Source organism: Stigmatopora argus, chromosome 3 (genome assembly GCF_051989625.1).
Source record: "Stigmatopora argus isolate UIUO_Sarg chromosome 3, RoL_Sarg_1.0, whole genome shotgun sequence".
Taxonomy (NCBI): domain Eukaryota; kingdom Metazoa; phylum Chordata; class Actinopteri; order Syngnathiformes; family Syngnathidae; genus Stigmatopora; species Stigmatopora argus.
In genome coordinates this window covers 5,231,592-5,253,268 of record NC_135389.1, presented here as the reverse complement: position 1 = coordinate 5,253,268, position 21,677 = coordinate 5,231,592, and the positions used below count along the sequence as shown (strand labels likewise).

The window sequence follows — 21,677 nt, the reverse complement described above, 5'->3', positions numbered from 1 at the left end:
TGGTAGACGAACATTGATTTTTACTATAATTTGGAAAACACCGGCGGCGGGCCGGATTAAAAATCCTAACGGGCCGTATATGGCCCGCGGGCCGAGGTTGAAAAACTTGTACACACACGATCCGGCGGGGCGAGCGTTCGAATCCCGTTTCGGCGAAACCTCCGTTCGGCCGAATGAACGTTCGGTGGAACGTCCATTCGGCGACCTGCCCGTCTGTCAAACGTCCGTCGGCGAAACGTCTTTAAGCGAATCATCCGAGTACCGATGATGTCGCTCACACTGGTACTCAGTGCGCTCAGGGAGGTTGTCTTTCTGCTCAGACCAACAAAAAATTAGAGGGAACTTTGGTTCGGAGCTGAATGAACCAATCACGGTGAGGTATACGGCTCTGGAGGGCGGGACATCGGCCGGGCTGTCCAGTGCCTCGCTCACTCACTCATTCATTCCTCCAATCAGCTGGGCGGAGGAGAAGCCGTGAGGCCGATCACTCCGCTCGGCGCGCACACTCCTCCGCTGCTTTCAGCATAGAACTGAATGAGGCGCTATGATCCGTGATCCAGCCTGTGTCAGTGTCTGTAGCCATCTCCGCGATTGAAACGGAGAGCGAAAGTGCACATGCGCCACAAACCCGCGCGACTGAATGTGAAAGATCAACCCGAGACTCATTCCAAGTGGAAAAACATATTACAGAGCCCCAGAGATGTCTCTTTCAAAGCCTGCCGTGAAGAGAAAGGTCGGTGATGAGCACAGACAGTTTCAAGAAAAGTGGGGAGTGCAATATTTCTTTGTTGAACACAGGAGCACCCCGACGTGTCTCATTTACACTGAAAAAGTTGCGGTGCACAAGGAATACAATTTGAAACGTAATTGTACTATGAGACATGCTGAGGAGTACGAAAAATACCAGGGAGATGAGAGAGCCAACCAGGTTGCCAGTCTTAAAACACGTCTTCTGAGGCAACAGGATCTCTTCAAGAAGGCTACCAAAGACAGTAATGCAGCAGTCAAAGCTAGCTACGCCGTTTGTGAGTTGATTGATCCTGTGCTAAGTGATCCCAAATGGCTCATGGACTTGGCTTTTCTTGTTGATATCACACATGAGCTTAATGTACTGAACAAGAAGCTACAAGGCCAGGGGCAACTTGTCAGTGCTGCCTATGACAACGTGAGAGCATTCTGCACTAAACTTGTGTTATGGAAAGCCCAGCTCTCTCAGACAAACCTTTGCCATTTCCCAGCATGCAAGGCTCTCGTGGATGCAGGCACACCATTCAGTGGTGAGAAGTATGTTGAGGCCATTTCGAAGCGACAGGAGGAATTTGATCACAGATTTGCAGACTTCAAGACACACAAAGCCACATTTCAAATTTTTGCGGACCCCTTCTCCTTTGATGTGCAAGATGCCCCTCCTGAGCTTCAAATGGAGCTCATTGACCTGCAGTGCAACTCTGCACTCAAAGCCAAGTTCAGGGAGGTGAGTGGAGAAGCAGACAAGCTTGGGCAATTTTTGAGAGAGTTGACCCCCAGCTTCCCTGAACTTTCCCGAAGGTTCAAGCGGACCATGTGCCTTTTTGGGAGCACATACTTGTGTGAGAAGCTCTTCTCCACCTTGAACTTCAATAAGTCCAAGTACAGGTCCAGACTTACTGATGAGCATCTTCAAGCTCTACTGAGGGTCTCCACTGCTTCCTCCCTCAAGCCAAATGTGACTATGTGAGAAGAAGCGCTGCCAGGTCTCTAGCAGCAAGGAGTAGGCAAAAGAAGCTGTGTTCAGAATATTTCATGTTCAATGTTCCATTCAAGTTCAGAAAGTTAAAGGTTAAAGAGCTGTAAATACAGACATTTGAAACGGAATAAAAATAATTCATTTTCTCTACTTAGCCAGCCAGTATATATCTACTGTATGCTCATTAGTATTATTTGGTTTTATATTACTGATTGATTTATTTTTTATTCATCTTTAAGTTAATTTATTTAATTCATTATTTTTTGTTAAAAAATAAAGATATTTGATAACGTTGGAAAGTTTTATCAGTGCTTTTCTTGTGGAAATCCTGATGCGGCCCAGTCTCACCCAGACTCGGCCTCTAGCGGCCCCCAGGTAAATTGAGTTCGAGACCCCTGAATTAGAGAGAGGGAATCACAAATGTGAGAATTCCGGCGCAATTACCTGGTAACGTGTGAGACTCACAGAAACACCCAGGTGGTATGTACATCTCACCACAACTACTTCGTCATCCACTTGTGAATAAAGGATGGTTAAAGGCACAAAACAATAATAAAACAGTAATTGTCATATGAGTTAGTCTTTTTTCTGCATGAGAACATTACAAACTCATGAAAAAAGCAAAATATATATTTTAGCTAGTCATGAAAATGGAAAGCATGGACAGACAGTGTGATCCTCATTGATAACAGAGCCTTTTTTGGAAAGGAAACTGTAAGTTTTATTTTGTATCTTTGCTAAACTGTCTTTCCAGCACAGGGGTATTCTGTCAACTTCATGCAGTCGGCCACACAGCCTGTAAAAAATAGACTTCTGCGGCAATTCTACAATTAGATTTGTAACATCGTAGACATTTTTTTAAGGCGATGAAATTTGTCAGGTTGACTGGTATCCTTGAGAATACCTACGACGTCGTGAACGCAGCCAATCTTGTTGTAGCTGCAAGCAATGTAATATAGACTTATCTCATTTCCTTTTCTGAACCTCATTAGGGTCGCGGGGGGCAATGTTCCCTCTAATTTTTCGTTGGTCTGAGCAGAAAGTCAACCTCCCTGAGCGCACTGAGTACCAGTGTGAGCGACATCATCGGTACTCGGATGATTCGCCTAAAGACGTTTCGCCGACGGACGTTTGACAGACGGGCAGGTCGCCGAATGAACGTTCGGCGGAACGTCCATTCGGCGACCTGTCCATTTTTCATGTAAAACATGCTGTAAAACACGAAAAACATAAGTGGACAGAGCTACTGCCACTTGCTGCCGCTTAAACGGCGCCATCATGGGGAAAGGGGTAAAAAAAAAAAAAAAAAAAAAAAAAAAAAAAAAAAAAAAAAAAAAAAAAAAAAAAAAAAAAATCCGATTTTTTTTTTTTTTTTACTGCGCGCCATATGATTGCTGGACGAGAGTAGTGCGCAATTGCGCACGCGCGCAGCTTAGAGGGAACACTGGCGGGGGGTGCTGGAGCCTATCCCAGCTGAGTCAAGGCTAGAGGCCGGGGACAACCATGCACACTCACACCCATACCTAGGGGCAATTTAGAGTGTCCAATCAGGCTACCATGCATTTTTTTGGAATGTGGGAGGAAACCGGAGTACCCGGAGGAAACCCACACAGGCCCGGGGAGAACATGCAAACTCCACACAGATGGACATGACCTGGATTTGAACCCAGGACCCCAGACTGTGAGGCTGACGCACTAACCGCCCGTAATCTAGCCTTAAGAGTACAATTTACACTGCCTTGGTCACATAGGATCTAACTCCATTTGCTGCTACTCAAAGCAGCTTCTTTCATTCCCTTTAAATATGGCTCACATGGAGACAACTGGAACACACAGCGGTCCATCAGGTGGGTTATTATTGATGATTTGACTGGTGTGGCAACACAAAATGTGAATGGGCATTTTAATTTAAATGACCGAGTACTAAGTAATGTTGCACCAATACCGATTATAGGATTAGAAAGGCCTTATTCTTGTGCGCTAAACCGTTGCTTTTACGCATGCGATTGCGTTAAAACGCACGCATTACGTGGAATAAGTCTTATTTTAAAAAAAAATCATCACAATCACGAAATGCTTTTTTTGTCTCTGTCTATATATGCTTTTTTAAAATCATTTCATCCCATAATCCCACAATGCATTTTTTTGTCTCTCTCTGTTTTAATTTGATGTTTATTGAAAAAAAAATCATCCCATACTCCTGCAATGCATATTTTGTCTCTCTGTGTTTTATTTTTTCAATTTTTTATTTTTTTTATTTTTATTTTTTATTTTTTGTAAGATTTTTAAGATTAAGATTTTTAAAGAAAAAAAAAATCATCCCATACTCCTGCAATGCATATTTTGTCTCTCTGTGTTTTATTTTTTTTAAGATTACGGCACTGAAATGGACGTAACGGGATCAGTGAGTACTAAGCAATATTGCACTGATGGTGCGCAATATGTACTGTTCGAGATTTAATGTCCAAACACTGGTTCTCCTCCATTTGATCACTGCCGTGTTAAGAACACTAACTGACAAGAAGAAAGAAAATCTGAAATGAAAAAAGAAAATACAATAAAGGTAGAAAAAATATCTTATTGTCGTTTAATGTTTTTTGTAAAATGGAAAATTAAGGACTCAACTCCTGTGGTCATTTAGCCCAAGGAGGGGAGTTTTTATTCTGCTCATGACATGAGCAAAGGTGTTAGCTATTTTAGAAAGAGTAGGCCAGGAGACTTGTGTAGCCTCCTACCAATTGATGAGCACATGAGGTAATCTAATGACTAACATGGTACAACGTCAAAGACGGTGCACTTACAAAGTTTGTATTAGTATTTTTTTTACCATTTTTCACAAAGACTTTGAAGAAGTGTCTGACCAAGCCATGCTAGCAATTATTTTACATACAAGCATGTATGCAGGAATTAAGTTTTTAAAACATAACGAAACAAAACAAACAAACAAACAAACAAATTTGTACGTTTAAAAAAACTAAAACAAACTGTTATCTATACAGTTTTGGTATCGGCTAATGCCATACAGCCAGGTATCGGAACGTAGGTTTCAAAGAGTGTTCTCATTTTCAATAAATAAATAGATAGATGGGAAAATTAACGAGAAAAAAAGGTAGTCTATCCATGCTTTTGGATTTATATTTTGTTGTGCATACCAGTTAGCTTCAGTGGAGGAACCAACATACCCTCCCTCTGATTGATATACCATAATAATAGCAAGCCAAAGCTCGTTTTTGCACGACTTCAAATCACATGAACAATCAACCTTGTTTGCCACTACAAATCACAGGCATCTTCAATTTTTTGCCTCAGGGAGGGTAAAATACAACAGCAGGTGCCAAAAGAAGTAGTCAACAAAACCAATTTTTTTAATCTTTTTCCCTGTGACCTGTCCGAGTTATTGCCCATTGTGATCACTTGTCGTTTCTCCGCCCCTGGTGTATCCCCTGCTTACCCCCTGTTATGTATCCCAGGTATTCCTAATTGTCTCATCAACCCATGTCTGTCTATTTAAACCCATTGTGTTTGTCAGTTCATTGTCGGATTGTCTGCTTTGTTATGCTCCATGTTCTGCATTCCACATTCCATGTCCCGTGATCCTCGTTTTCCCGTCAGGTTTGAGTCTGTTATATGAAGTCATTGGTTTCCTGCCTCAGTTTTTTCAGGTTTTTTTAAATTTAGGTTTAGTTTGAATATCTTTGTCCAATGCCTGCTTCCCTGCATTTGGGTTCACTCTACGTTTCCACGCTTGACGTCGCTTAAGACGTGACAGTACTGAATAATGTCACATTTTAGTATTGAAGATCATAACCTCTAGATACGTATATTTGTTACTTAGTGAGTATGTGTTGAATTAGAACAAATAAAAGATGTTTTCCATTGTAATGTCCTGTTTTGGGTGTTTTTTTTCAGATGGTGGGAACGGATTAATTCGTATTTAGTTATTTTCTATGGGAAAAAATTGATTTGAGAGACGAGTACATTGACATACGAGCTCGGCCCCGGAACACATTAAGCTCATATGTCAAGATATTACTGTAAACAGACACGCTGATACACCAATGCAAATTGAACCCCTTAATTGCTGCTATAAAAATAAAGTTGAATTGCTCATTCAATAATATACATCAACATAAGTTGTAAGAATTCTCAATATATTTTTAGAATAGATCATTGTGACTGTCATTTCTTTAGTATCGATCTATTGATCAATCTGTCTCATTTAATAAAGATCTATGAAGTTCAAGCCTTGTAGAAATAATTTCTTTAAACCAATTTTTACTCTTTTACTATAACTGAATATCGGCTACAAAAATCCGTTATCCTCTCACTACTAATAATCGTTACCGGTCCTGAAAAACCCATGTCAGTCCATCAGTAGAATGAATAACGGAATCATAGTATTGATCGGAATGAAAACTATACACAGAAAGTTAATTTCTGTTGGACAAACTAGATGCAAACCCAAGAGCCATAATTGACTATTGTATATTAATATGTTGTACTTTCCTTTCCTCACATATGCAGGTACATTGCTATTTGCCATCCAATTAAGGCTCAGACAGTCTGCACAGTGTCCAGAGCCAAGAGGATTATTGCAGGGGTTTGGATCTTCACCTGTGTTTACTGCATATTTTGGTTTTTCCTTGTGGATATTCAGGTAGGAGTAATGTGTTTTGAAACCCAAGTTGCCAATATATTGACAAACAACCTTTAAACACTATTGGTAATGTGAAATCTTCAAAGGACAAGTGTTTGTGCCTGAAATACTACAAAATAATAGAGCTGCAAGGTTACATTATGTTTTCCAATTGTGTTCCATTTTGAACGTACTTAGCAAACATCCAATCAATACCGGTAACCTTTACTACGCATAAAATGTTAACGAGATCCTCTTTTGTACAAAACTCGCTCGACAATAAGAGGAAGTCAAAAGCCATTTGATAACAGTATGATCAGTGCTGCTGCTTGACGGTGTAGTGGTTCACTCAGCTAACTTCGGTGCGGGCAGGCGTGGGCTCAATTTCCGCTGGTAGCTGTATGATTGTGAGTGTGAATGGTCGTTTGGCTCTCTGTTTGCTCTGCGGCTGACTGGCTACCACTTTCTGCCTTTCGCATGAAGTCAGCTGGGGTAGGCTCCAGCAACTCTTAGGAGGATGCGCGGTACGGAAGATGAATAAATAAATTATGAGTGCTGATGTACATATATACATTTGTAATGTCTATTCCTCCAATACATTTCTGATCAGGTGAGCCTGGATGGACATGTTCAGTGTGGTTACAAGGTCAAGCGAGAGCTGTACCTGCCTATCTACCTCATCGACTTTGCCATTTTCTACGTTGTCCCATTACTTGTCGCTGTCGTGCTCTATGGCTTGATAGCACGGATTCTCTACCTTAGGTAAGTAGAGTTTTATGATTGACAATATCAGAGACCTTCTAGCGCAGGCGTAGGGAACCTATGGCTCGGGAGCCATATGTGGCTCTTTTAATTGGTGCATCTGGCTCTCCGCTAACCTGTGAGGTAAAATAGGGAAACTGCTGATGAGAGAGCTGAGCCCCGTACAAATCAATAGGACCATCACGTCGGTTCAGTGGCGTTGACATAACTTCTAACACCTTTTTAATCATTTTTTTTCATTACACTTCTGCATACATATTCTCATTGATTAGCAACAGCGAAAAAATGTTGTCAAAAGATTTCATAGACTTTTTCTTACTTTAAAAGTGGTGAAATGACAAAAAAATGCACACTTTCATATATTTATACTTTTAAACTGTGAGTATGGCTCTCAAGGAATAATATTCGAAAATATGAATTGTTTATGGCTCTTTTCATCAAAAAGGTTCCCGACCCCTGTTCTAGCGGATACATTTTTTTTCATTTTAGTCCTCAGACATGAAATAAATGGCCACTCACAATCTTTCATCACAATACAGAACAGATGAAGACAAAACATCTATCCTCCATATTGTCATTCTAGGAGAAATAATACTTTTGTGGAGTCTTTTGAATGAGCTAAGGCTATCCCCCCATTACCCTGTACTGTTGCAATGCAATTATGTGACTAATTTTCTGTATGGAAAGACAAAGTAACAACCTTATCTGTATTTTCACCCATGGAGACAGCATTGCATAAAACCCACAAATTCATTCATACACGTTCGGTACCGCTTATCCTCACAAGGGTCGCGAGGGGTGCTGGAGCCTATCCCAGTTAACTAGGGGCACCAGGTGAGGGGCACCCTGAATTGGTGGCCCGCCAATCACAGGGCACAAGGAGACTGACACTCATACCTAAGGAAAATTTAGTGTTTTCAACCGGCCTACATGCATGTTTGCGAGTTGTGGGAGGAAACCGGAGTACCCGGAGAAAACCCAGCCAAGCCCGGGAAGAACATGCAAACTCCACACAGTGAGGACCAACCTAGGATCGAACCCTCAAGTCCAGAACTGTGGGGCCGACGCGCTAACCACTTGGCCGATATATTCAAGGAAATGTCAGATGTAGTTGACACTTCATGACACATTGTGATAATCTATCAGGGAAATTAACTTTTTATGTTGATTTTATGGTGTTACCTTGCAATCTGGCCACTCTATGATAAAAGCATGTCATTAAATGGAGAAAATTAATGTAGCATTGAAATGTACAGTAAATGAGCTGAAATTATAATTCAGAAAAGCTTGTTAAAATAGGAAACTTCTGTAATAGGCGGCAAATAAAAGATATTTTTGTTTGTGTAATTTCACAGATGATCGTTAAGAAGGCACTTCAGAGGAAAAAAACTGTTTGTATATAAGCAATAAAAATCAACAAAAAGTACAGTTTTCACATTTCACATTTTCATTTGTATCATTGTCTGTCTATTATTTATGTTCTAACAGAAGTGATGAAACCCAAGTGTAAATGGGAGCAATAGGGAAATTACTGAGGGTGGAGAATTTGGAAATTGACCAACAATACGTTAATGTGTCTCTCCAGCCCTCTGCCAAACCAACCTGAAAACACTGCCTCCACAATGCGCCAAAGCTCTCGAGAAGTCACAGACCTGGGGAAAAGGGGTCGGTCTCGACGCCCCAGAAGTGCACTCTCCTCAAGGAAACAGGTCTGTGCCTTAGTGGCACATTTATATCTTTTATTTTTTATTTTTTTACCTAGGTCTACAATGTCTTGTGTGTCTTGTGTCTGTCTTGCTACTGCAACCAAGAAATTTCCCGAATACAGGATGAAATAAAGTTCTAATCTAATTTAATCTAATTTGTCAACACCTTCTGCTTTTGTCGAGAAAACCCTGATACCCCCATGATTTATATATTTATTTATTTATCGGTTTCTGTTTTTCTCAATTTACAATTTGACATCTTACCTCGTGTGTATATCTAGTATTTTGAGGTTGGAGATGGAATAAAACTTTTCACCCCCTTAAATTACATTTATATGTTTGTGTTTAGCAGAATTTTCATGCACTGAACACTGCAGTTCTTTCAGTGGTTTCCACAGGCTTCCTTTTCTTCAAACTGCTAATGGCTGTGTACTGAAGTAAAATTTACGGTATATGAATATCATACTGATACCGTCTCGTGGTGTAGAGGTTCAATTGCCTGACTTCGATGTGGGCAGGCACGGGCTCAATTCCCGCTGGTGGCGGTATGATTGCGGGTGCGGATGGCCATTTGTCTCTCTGTGTGCCCTACGGCTGACGGGCGATCAGTCTAGGGTGTAGTCCGCCTTTTGCTCAAAGACAGCTGGGTTAGACTCCAGCATATGAATGAATGAAGCCTATCCCAGCTGATACCGGGCCAGAGGCGGGGGACACCCTAAATCGGTGGCCAGCCGATCGCAGGGCACAAGGAGACGGACAACCATCCACACTCACACCCATACCTAGGGGCAATTTAGAGTGTCCAATCAGCCTACCATGTATGTTTTTGGAAGGTGGGAGGAAACCGGAGTACCCGGAGGAAACCCACGCAGGAGAACATGCAAACTCCACACAGGTGGACACCCGGATTTGAACCCAGGACCCTAGAGCTGTGAGGCCAACACGCTAACCGCTCACGCTACTGGGCCGCCGAATGAATGAATGAATGAATGAATGATGAATGAATATAGTACTGCCTGTAATGTGTACTTAGGTACACAAATATTTTATAACTCGTTTCCATCAATGACAACATCCTTAGCACGACTTGTGAACACTTTTTCCACAAAGTCATAAAGTTCGTAAAATTTCTCCCACATTTTTTTTCTCATTTGTGCTGTTAGAATGGTGGCTGCTGCCTCCTCAGCCACCTTCTCGTTGAATTCCTCGTGTATTGCCGGGCGTTGCATTTACTTGTGCTCCGTTGAGAGCTCGTTTTGGTCCCCCTTGACCAACTCGACAATGTCCTCCTTACTGACCACCATCATCATCGCCTGCCCCCGCAACACAGTTTTGCCCACCGCAGGCTGCGGTTCAAGTTGAGCATCGACGATGAGTTCGTCGAAGGCACTTGGCGGGCACAGCTTCCTCCAAGCAAAACTTCAAGCCCACAACAACGAACCGCGGTGAAAAAAACATAAGATAATCTTGAAACATGAAGAGTTGTTGTCGACTGCGAGTCCATTGAAGGCACTCAGCCGCAGCTTCTTCCAAGCATAAGGTTAAGCAGACAACGGCGGTCAAATAAACATGGAAGGTTTTTGTGAGACAGCCAATGAGAGCCTAGTAGAGTGTAGGAAAGTTGAAGAAGCAGTGCATCTGCGAAAACTTCAAAATAAAATAACGGATATAGGAAATATATTGACGTTTTCGTAACTTGGATCTTTTTTAGTATCTGAGGCATTCATTTGCATCTCAAAAGCTTTCATAACCTGAAATTTTCTTACCTAGGGTTGGCGGTATGACTATTCCTCAATAATCCTTTAAGTTCCTATTTTGAGATCAATACCTTTTCAAGAAAATGAATTTTATCATGCTTGCATGCAAAGCATTGCATCGCCATGTGAGCACTGTGCCTAAAGCCTGAGTTTTAAAAGATTGCAATCTCCTGTAGTCAAGGACCTCCATCTAAGAGCAGAAAATTTGCATAATGTGATTTTGGATGTACAAAGAAGTGTGCTTAATACTGCAGATAATTTTAGCCTCTTAGTTCCTGAACAGGCAATTCACACTTTTTCACCCATCATTTGATAGGCCAACTTAATCTGATAGAGTATTGATCAATCTTGCAGGCTCAAGAATTCTACTTTTATGCATGGAGATTAGTCCAGTGTGTTGTCAGATTTTTATTTGTTCAATTTTTTTTACACATTTAATCTTATTTGATTCCTGAGGGTTATGATCTTTTGGCATGTATCTTGAAAAAGATAAAGGGCAATTGTTACATGCAGCATAGTGATCTAAATATTTTCTATAGTACATTAATTCTGGGGCGGCTGAGTGGTTAGCGCGTCGTCCTCAAGTGGGGGACCTGGGTTCAAATCCACGTCGGTCCACCTGTGTGCAGTTTGCATGTTCTCTTCTTTCATGTGTGGGTTTTCTCCAGGTACTCCCGTTTCCTCCCACATTCCAAAGCCCTGCATGGTAGGCTGATGGGACACTTTAAATTGCCCATAGGTATGAGTGTGAGCGTGAATGGTTGTTTGTCTGCTTGTGCCCTGCGATTGGCTGGCCACCAAATAAGAGTGTCCCACGACTCTGGCCTGACGTCGTGACCGGACGTTTTGTCGAAAGACGTTTGGTCGCCGGGTTCGCTCGAGTTTACTGTTGATATTTTGATATTAAATATTTAGATATTAAACTCACTCTCTCTCTCTCATGATTATAATTTTGAGAGTTGGTTTCAACAGTAACAACCCGGCGACCAAACGTCCGTTCTACCAAACCTCCGTTCTACCAAACGTCCGGTCGACCAAACGTCCGGTCGACCAAACGTCCGGTCGACCAAACGTCCGGGGACCAAACGTCTTTCGACGAAACGTCTGAGTACCGCTTACTGTCAGCTGGGATAGGTTCCAGCACCCCCCTCGAGTGAGGATAAAGCGGTTCAGAAAATGAGATGAGATGAGACATTAATTCTGAGGGCAGAGCTAGTCTTCAATTTCTAGAGAGGAAATTCTCTTATATTCTTGATATATTTGACAGAGTTAGCCTGCCACCACATTATCAATGTGCATATTCAAAATCCTTCATGCTGATCTGTGTTAGGGTTCTTATTGTTTGGTCCATTTCATGTTTTTGCCTTACGGTGTCTTGTTCCTATGATCGCCCATTGGTTTCCCCTGTTTTGCCTGCAATGGGGCCACCACAGGATGGCTAGGTATGGCCCCGGCCACCCTTATCAAAATGTTTGTTATCTCACTCGCCAGTATAACATTTGTTGTAGTAGTATTACTTATGCATTTCATAGTTTTACCGTCGTCCTCACACCTGGGAAACTATGGCTTTAATTTTAGTTTGCCATCCCAGAAATTTCTGTGGCCTCATATGGTCACCCCTATGAAATATTTCGGTAGGCGCCACTGTTTGACTGCCCTCATTGTCTCGTTCCCGACTGTCTCTGTATATAATCCCTCAGTTTTTGTTTGCCCCTTGTCACATTGTCATCCGTGTACCTCATGTGTCGTTGCAAGTTTCTTTCGACCGTGGTTTTGGTTTGCTTCTTTGTGTTTTGTTTTGCTTGCATTCATTTGTTTAGGTCAGGTGTGTCCAAATTATTCCACAAAGGGGTCCAGTGTGTGCAGGTTTTTGTACCAGCTGATCCAGCACAGACACTTTAACCATCCAAGTTTCTTCTGAAAGCAGCAGCACCTGACGGCACCTGACACTCTTAAGACACCAGATTGGTGAAAATGGATCCTCTTCTTCAGTTGGAATGAAAACCTGCACCCACTGTGGCCTTTAAGGACCAGGTTGTAAACCTGTGGTTTAGGTGAACGAGTTTAAATCCATACCTTTAAGTTTGCACCAATATCCCTGCTTTTGCCTTCACTTGGCTACATTCCCATTCCATGTCCACTAGTCAGCACCCCTCCACATTTAACAGTCTGGACAATATGTCTAAATTACAAAGCTTCTTTTAAATTAAACATTTTGCTGTGTGTAGACTTTTTCTCTTTATCTACCAGCTGAGGTTGCCACAGCTGGCATACCACACAGCCTGGACTTGTGTTATCTCAAAACACACTTATGGCATGCTGCCCCTCAGCAAAAATTGTAAAAGGCAAGCCGCCTATTTGTCTTTCCTCGGTGGAAAAAAGAGAGACAGCTGCATGAAAGTAAGCGTACGCAATTGAGATGAAAAGCCATTGCACGAAAAAGGGGGAGTGAAAGCTTTTCCAACAAAATAAATGACAGCCAGAGCACTGAGCCAAACAGAGTTAAAAGGTTAAAGGCATGTGGTATTATTAGCAATTGATAACATATATGATATTTGAGCTGTTGCCATGACCACTCTGTGAAAGGAATGTGACAGGGAGGTAATCCAAGCGAAAATATAAACTGTACGTAGCCTTTTGTTTTGACATCAAAATAAGTGATCATTTCTTTTGAAATGACGCTTATTCAGATTTTCAAATGATGGAATCGGATAATCAGGATGCCTGTTTAGTCGAGTTACTACTGTAATACCGTGACATACGAGTGCCCCAACATACGAGAAATTTGAGATATGGGGAAAATTCCGAGCAAATATTTGCCTTGAGATTCAAGACACATTTGAGATACGAGTATACGAGACAGCCAGGTGGCCGAGTGTGCGAGGGGCTGCTTATGATAACAGCGCATGGTCTTTCTCGCCGCATGTCCCTCGTGTAAAGATATCTACAAGCACTGGGTGTACAGGTTGCATTTTCACGTGTTTTTAGCGTTAATCAGTGCAGAATTAAGGCCTATGCCAAGGGCCAGCACTACTCCGAGGCAAAACATGAGAAATTGCATCCAGTCAATCAATGTTGCTAAATTCATCTTTTACATATTGTTTTGTGGGCTTTCCAACATAACATTTGGTCATATTCTTCCACTGTAAAATTAGATTAGATTAACTTTATTCATCCCATATAGATTTCACTGTCACAGTAGCAAGAGGGTGAGAATACAGACACAGGAAAATACATTTTAGACATAAATAAATAGGTAATGAAATAAGTTAATAAATAAATAGATAAATATATATATATATAAAATATATATATATATATATATATATATATAAAAATAAATAAGCGTGTTGCTGAAATATATATATATATATATGGATACATGTACATATACATATATAAATATACATACATACACATAGATGTATATGTATACAGCAAAATTAAGGAAGACGTGTGATGTACCCATATCTGAAGGCTTCCCCCACAAAAGGCACAAGAAACAAAAGAATTCAAAAAGCAATTGTCATTGTTACAGATGTTCGCGAGGTTTTAAGGAAGCCTTCAGCCTTCAGGTTGAGCTTGAATCACCTAATTCAGTGTTTCCCAACCGAGAGCGATGCTCAGGTATGCCGTGGAAAATTACAAGAAGTCATAATAATCCAAGAGAGAAATCTCAATATTAACAGATTAAAATCTAACTATTACGAGGTTAAAATTGAAATATGAAATCATAGATTGTACTATAACAAGATTCAAATCGTAATTGACCAAATACTTATTTTTCACCATGATTTGCAAATAAATTATTTAAAAATAAAACAATGTGATTTTCAGTTTCTTTTTTCCACATTCTGTCTCATGGTTGAGGTTTACCCATGTTGACAATTACAGGCCTCTCTAATCTTTTCAAGTAGGATAACTTGCACAATTGGTGGTTGACCAAATACTTATTTGCCTCACTGTAACTTGTCAATATTTCAAACTTTTTAAACAGCGGAAATACCTATATGTCGATGGCAAAAATGTCAGAGATGATATTTTTTCTTCCAACTTGGCCTTAACTGTACCTCTCTGTAACAGTTATTTTGAAAGAATTGTGTAAAACAAAACGCCAGATCATGGGCAAAACTACACAAATATCAAATAACAAAAAAAAAATAGTCTTTCATAATTTTTTGCTTAAATTGAATAACATTCGGTCCAATTCATTTTTGCATTAAATTAATTTTGTGACGCAAAATGACCTCTAATAGTGTTTAATGCTTTCTCCTCTCTCTGCTTCCTTCCCAAAGGTTACAAAGATGTTAGCTGTTGTGGTGATTCTATTCGCTCTGCTGTGGATGCCGTATCGAACATTAGTTTTGATCAATTCTTTTGTGTCCACGCCCTATCTCGATGCCTGGTTCCTATTGTTTTGCCGGACATGCATTTATGCCAACAGCGCAATTAATCCAGTGATATACAATGCTATGTCTCAGAAGTTCCGCTCAGCTTTTCGTGGGCTTTACTACTGTAAGCACCAAGAGGGAAAGCACAGGACATTGTCAGCCATTCCTACCGGCTTTAGTATTGTTCGCGGACCGAATAAAGACCCCAAAAGAGACACTGTAAATACTGCTACAGATGTAAACACAAAACATGGAAACAATCAGCCAGAGACAAATGTGATCAAAGGCAACAAAGCAGACAATTTTAGCAGATCAGCAGCGTATTGTTTAGGCATTAGTTCTATTGACACTTCCCCGTTAAATGATGTTAAGGCTTCTTCATCAAATGATGGCACTATTATTATTCCTGACACACATCTAACAGAAACTCACCTGGACATTATGTGAATATTTACACAGATTTGAATATATTTTAAAATGTTAAAAGCCAACATCCGGTTGTGTTGATGTTAAAGATGCTCCAAAATACTGCTGCAAGTGACATTAAAATGATAGCAGACAATATGTATATTGGACACAAATCAGTTCCAAATAAATGACAGAAAAGGCTTAATATTGCAATTAGATCACATTAGTCTTCTCAGCTGCCTTGGCCCTGCCCACTACAAAAAAAATCTCCTATACTATTTATAGGCTGCGATCGGCTGGCCCCCGATTCCTGGTGTCTCCCGCCTCTGGTCTGGAGTCAGCTGGGATAGGCTCCAGCACCCCCCGCAACCCTAATGAGGATGATGCGGTTCAGAAAATGAGATCAGATGAGACTATTTATTGGCTTCTCTTGTTGCTGCGTGACCGTTCTGTTATTCTGTCAACATGTTCTAGATAGCTAGCGCAGTAAGTTAGAAATAATGATGGAAGTTAGAAATAATGATCAATTCTGGTTGTGATGTTTGTAAAATACATATTTACTAAATGTCTTTCTTAGCAAATGAATTCATCAGCTCTGAGATTTGTCACAACCAATTTTTTTTTAAAATAAGTACGCATGCTCTGATGCATTATTTTGTATGATAAAAATACACAGATTTAAGTGCCAAATTCGTGTTCTAGGTCCACGTGTGGAGTTTGCATGTTCTCCCGGGCCTGCGTGGGTTTTCTCAGGGTACTCCGGTTTCCTCCCACATGCCAAAGACATGCATGGTAGGCTGATTGGACACTCTAAATTGCCTAGGTATGGGTGTGAATGTTCATGGTTGTCCGTCTCCTTGTGCTCTGTGATGGGCTGGCCACCGATTTAGGGTGTCCCCTGCATATGACCCAAAGTCAGCTGGGATAGGCTCCAGCACCCACCGCGACCCAAAAAGTCTCACAGTTGAACATGAGCTCAACTGCTTTATCTATATAGATGATTTTAATAGATCGCCCATTGGGATTTCTTATTTTCTCACTTACTTGTGACATTGATGAGACTTTTTAGATTTTTAGACTCACACTTAACTCTCACTTTACTTGTTAACTTTTGGGGAGGACAAAATGTCCACTTCTCCATTATTAATGGGTGGATCAGAATGAACATGTGACATGTAAACGCATTGATCCTTGGAGATGGCTTTTCATTTTTTTTTTTTAAATCTCAGGGCTGATGAATTCATTTGCTAAGAAAGACATTTAGTAAATATGTATTTTACAAATATTTGTGTGTGTTTTGGGGTTAAATAATGGTCTGACGCAGCTCTTCACCAAATTTAGAGAGCAGAAAACCAGCCAGTTTGTAGCGAGGTAAGAAAAGGATGAATAAAGACAAATTTAATGCAAAGAATAAATAAATCGACCTCATCCTTGAAGGGTAACTAACATACATCGGCTAAAACTATAGTTTATAAGGAATTTCTAGACATGTACGAGTTCCCAATGTGAATATTGTCAAAGATATATAGTATTTTATTTGTGAATAATGTATTTTGATGTCACATGCGATTTTTTTGTGTTGGTTATGTTCTGATATATTAGAAAAGTATTGTTTGGATTTTTGAACTGCCCCAAAAACAAAATATATTTCTGTCAGATTTATGCTTGAAATGTGTCATGTACAAAAAGTTTTTTTTCTCTGAAATCTGCCCTGAAGTCAAGCTCTTCCTGTCTAATAGAGACAAAAAGCTGCTTGAGCCCAAGTTATTCACAATTTGAAGTAATGTTGGCGATGCCAATGTATTTGTACAAATTTCCCATCCATTTCCAAAATACTGTACAGTATATTTGTTTGGCACTGAAAAAGAATATTTGATTCATTATACTTTGGAGACATAATTTTTATTGCTATTTGCTGTCTTCTTGCTGCTGCTGTTCTTTTTTATTCAAATGAGTGTTCTGTATTGTTGATATAGCAACGGCCTCTTATAGATTGTTTCCTGAGAACGTCATTTTTATCAATACTACACTATGAAAATGGGGTAAAAAAAAATCATGACTGTGGTTCCCAGAAAATAAACAGGGGGAAACTATGAAGTTTACTGTCAAAATGACAAGTTACCTTAAAAAGAGCTATTTTTTCAACTCTTGTTGACTGTAAAAAGCACAGCATGTGTAATTGGACTAGTAATAGTGATGACGTCAAATGCCCGAGCTAGATGCATTCAGGTGTTAGCCTTTCTACTTTCTCAGGGAGTACAGTTGTGCTAACCTTCGATAAACATCGCAGTGACGCCGACTGCATTTAAGTAGCTCAGCAGTCTGCATGTTCAGCTTCTGTAATATGGCTTCAAATCCTGTTTTGAGAGGGAGAATGAAAAAAGGCGGCTGAGTGGTTAGCGTGTTGCCCTCACATTTCTGGGGTCCTAGGTTTGATCCCACACTGTGGAGTTTGCCTGTTCTCCTGGGGCTTCCCTGTAGATTTTCTCCTGGTACTCCGTTTTTCTTCCACTTCCTAAAAACATGCGTGGTAGGCTGATTGGACACACTAAATTGCCCCTGACCATGAGTGTGAGCGTGAATGGTTGTCCGTCTCCTCGTGCCCTTTAATTGGCTGGCCACCAATTCTGGACGCCCCCCGCCTCTAGCCCGAAATCAGCTGGCATAGGCTCCAGCACCCCCTGCGACCCTTATGAGGCGAGGTGGTTCAGAAAATAAATGAATGAATCTATATGTATGTATATACATACACACATATATACATATATATATATATATATATATATATATATATATATATATATATATATATATACCTGTGCAGAGTTTGCATGTTCTCCCCGGGTCTGCGTGGGTTTTTTCCGGGTACTCCGTTTTCCTTTCACATTCCAACAACATGCATGGTAGGCTGATTGAACACTCAAAATTGCACCTAGGGTATGAATGTAAGCGTGAATGGTTGTTTGTCTTCTTGTGCCCTGCGATTGGCTGGCCACCAATTCTGGGTGTCCAGAAGTCAGCTGGGATAGGCTCCAGCGTGCCCCGCGACCCTAGTGAGGATGGACCGACCTAGATTTGAACGCACGACCCCAGAGCTGTGAGGCCGACGCGCTAACCACTAAAGCCGCCGGGCCGCCCAAAACTAGAATTATCTACTATAAAAATTACAGTCACTGAAGCGCTATGCCATTTTACTTGCATCTTACAATTTTCCACTCTTTCTCTTCAATGGGAGTTTGTGTTTTGAAAGAAAACATTGATTTAATAATATATGAAGTACATTGGACAATCCTTGTGATAAAAGCTCACAAATGATTTGGGTGGTGTAAATATTTTTTTTGTGAGGCAACGTTAATTTAAAAATCTGTATTTCACAACATGAAGCATTTATTATTCAGCCCTGGAAGGTGTTTTTGTTGTAGAGTAAGTTCAATGTTCTATATATTTAAATATTTGGGGTTTTACCTGACTTTACTCATATTTGTGTAATATTGAGCTTGTTTTTCTCTTCCTCTCTCGCTTCAGAGTTTGTGCATGTACGGAAACCGGTTTCCTCAGTAAATGAATGTGAATAAATAGTTTGAACAGAATCTTTTGGTCTAGCTCTTTTCTTAGAAAACCAATTCGGTTCAAAGATGAGAAAGATCAGAAAAAGTAGCAAGCGAGTGGTCAGCGCGTCAGCCTCACAGCTCTGGAGTCATGGGTTCAAATCCAGGCCACGTCCACCTGTGTGGAGTTTGCATGTTGTCCCCGGGCCTGCGTGGGTTTCCTCCTGGTACTCTGGTTTCCTCCCACATTCCAAAAACATGCATGGTAGGCTGATTGGACACTCTAAATTGCCCCTAGGTATGGGTGTGTGTGCATGGTTGTCCGTCTCCTCGTGCCCTGCGATCAGCTGTCCCCCGTCAGCTGGGGTAGGCTCCAGCACCCCCGGCAACCCTAGTGAGGATAAAGTGGTTCAGAAAATGAGATGGCTACCTTTTCGTTCAGTGTGCACCCTCTCCATTTGTTTGTTACTTTGGTAACTTTTGTCCAAGTTTGTGTATGATTATTTTTCATTAAAATCCTGAGTTGTTCACTAGCACTTTCTCGCATCCTGGTTTCTACTTCGCTGCACACCCGAGGCGGTCATGACAGTTGTAAATCTAATGAATCTGTTCCAGACACAGACAAATATTAACCAAAGTAATTTTCAGATACATAAAATTTAATATACAGAAGTCATCATGTATTATTAATGACCAAAATAAAGAAATCACGCAATGAATATTAAACACCAATTATTTTAACTAAAGATACACTTTATCTATTTGGCATTACCATCAATACAGTGAGATCACACATTTCATATATATAACCACAAGTCAACAATATGCTTGACGTGAATAAGATTAAGAAATATTCACACATTACATGCTTGTAAATAACATCAATGAATTATAGGGGCACAAGTTTGTTTGGAGGTGGAATTAACTGTTGTATCAAGAGAGAAGGTGGTAGTCTTGGTCACACAATTTAATAGCCTTATGTGTGACACCTGTATGAATATTGCATACTGATATAGTGTATGCGGCAATGTTCAATGAAGGTTATAACATCTGATAACTGCTTAAATATATGATGTGTACTGCTCTCCACGGTCCCAGTGGGCACAGGACAAGCCATGTTTCATACTGATATTCAATTTTTGTTTCCCTGTTTACAGTAGAAATCATATCATGAGATGACTAGAATATCATTATTTTTCTAATCGCACATAGGTAATTAGTGCATGCTTAATTCATGAGTGCATGTCAAACTACAGGCGGCCCGGTGGCGTGAGTGGTTAGTGCGTCGGCCTCACAGCTCTGAGGTCCTGGGTTCAAATCCAGGTTGGTCCACCTGTGTGGAGTACGCATGTTCTCCCCCTGCCTGCGTGGGTTTCCTCTGGGTACTCTGGTTTCCTCCCACATTCCAAAAACATGCATGGTAGCTGATTGGACACTCTAAATTGCCCCTAGGTATGGGTGTGATTGTGCATGATTGTCCGTGTCCTTGTGCCCTGCGATTGGCTGGCCACCGATTTGGGGTGTCCGCCCCCTCGGGCCCGGAGTCAGCTGGGATAGGCTCCAGCACTCCCCGCGACCGTAATGAGGATGAAGCGGTTCAGAAAATGAGATGAGATGTCAAACTGCAGATCTTGTCTGCATTAATTAACTCAAAATGTACCGGTTTCAAAGATGATGGTGATCACTAGTATTCATGGCTGTTTTATTAAACCTATATTCATCAAGAAATCGGTTGTTATTTGTTAAGTGTAAGGATAAAAATCTAAAAAGTCTTATCCATGTGCCAATCCTTTAACTCAACCTTTGTTTAGCTTCTGACAGGTGATTTGTTCCTGCCAATAGGCCACATGGGAAGACTCATTAGAGACACAATTTATTTTCACCCTGCAACTTCTCAAAATAAATAAGCTATTCCACCTAGTGTGCCATAGAGTGGAGATTGCTGTGACCAAATCTGTTTTCTAATGTGTAACCCACGTGTGTCAAAGTGGTGGCCCGGGGGCCAAATCTGGCCCGCCGTATCATTTTGTGCGGCCCAGGAAAGTCAATCATGAGTGCCAACTTTCTGTTTTAGGATCAAATTAAAATGAAGAGTATAGATGTATATTACATTTCCTGATTTCCCCCTTTTAAATCAATCATTGTCATTTTTTAATCCCTTTTGTCTGTGTTTTTAGTTCAAAAATCATTTTGTAAAATCTAAAAATATATTAAAAAAAAGCTAAAATAAACATTGTTTTAGATCTATAAAAAACTGAATATTCAGGGCTTTTAATCCACTCTTTTAATCCATTTATATAAAAAAATCTAAATATTATATCTAAAATGGTCCGGCCCACGTGAAATCAAGTTGACGTTAAAGTGGCCCGTGAACCAACCCGAGTCTGACACCCTTGGTGTAACCCCTATTGACTATATTAACTACAATATGGTCATTCATTCATTCTCCGTAGCGTGTATCCTCAAAAGGGTCGCGGGGGGTGCTGGAGCGAGTGTGTGATGGGCCATGAAAAAAACAGAGGAAAAGAAGATTCAATGTTTTTTGGACCGAATTATTTGCATTCATTGCCAATGCGGAAGGATTGCCTGAATATTCGCTTTGTAGCGACAATTGAATTGATTTGAATGCATTTATTGTCGTTATAAAGTACGACACAAGTACAAAGAGATTTAAAGCGTCACCCTAAAGTGCACACATATTGAGTAGTCAACATAAATAAGTAGTCAATATAAATAAGTAGTC

The 21,677-nt window shown here is 40.6% G+C and overlaps 1 protein-coding gene across 1 annotated transcript in view; it reads left to right on the top strand.

Moving 5' to 3' along the window:
* The window catches only part of trhr2 (thyrotropin releasing hormone receptor 2), a 28,990-nt gene extending 13,049 nt beyond the window's left edge, over positions 1–15,941 (top strand). Inside the window, exons 3-6 of the mRNA XM_077597022.1 lie at positions 6,251–6,383; positions 6,973–7,124; positions 8,710–8,833; positions 14,883–15,941. Coding sequence (XP_077453148.1) covers positions 6,251–6,383; positions 6,973–7,124; positions 8,710–8,833; positions 14,883–15,425 — 952 coding nt within the window. The 3' untranslated portion in view covers positions 15,426–15,941. The remainder of the gene's footprint in view (positions 1–6,250; positions 6,384–6,972; positions 7,125–8,709; positions 8,834–14,882) is intronic.
* The last annotated feature ends 5,736 nt before the right edge of the window (positions 15,942–21,677 follow it).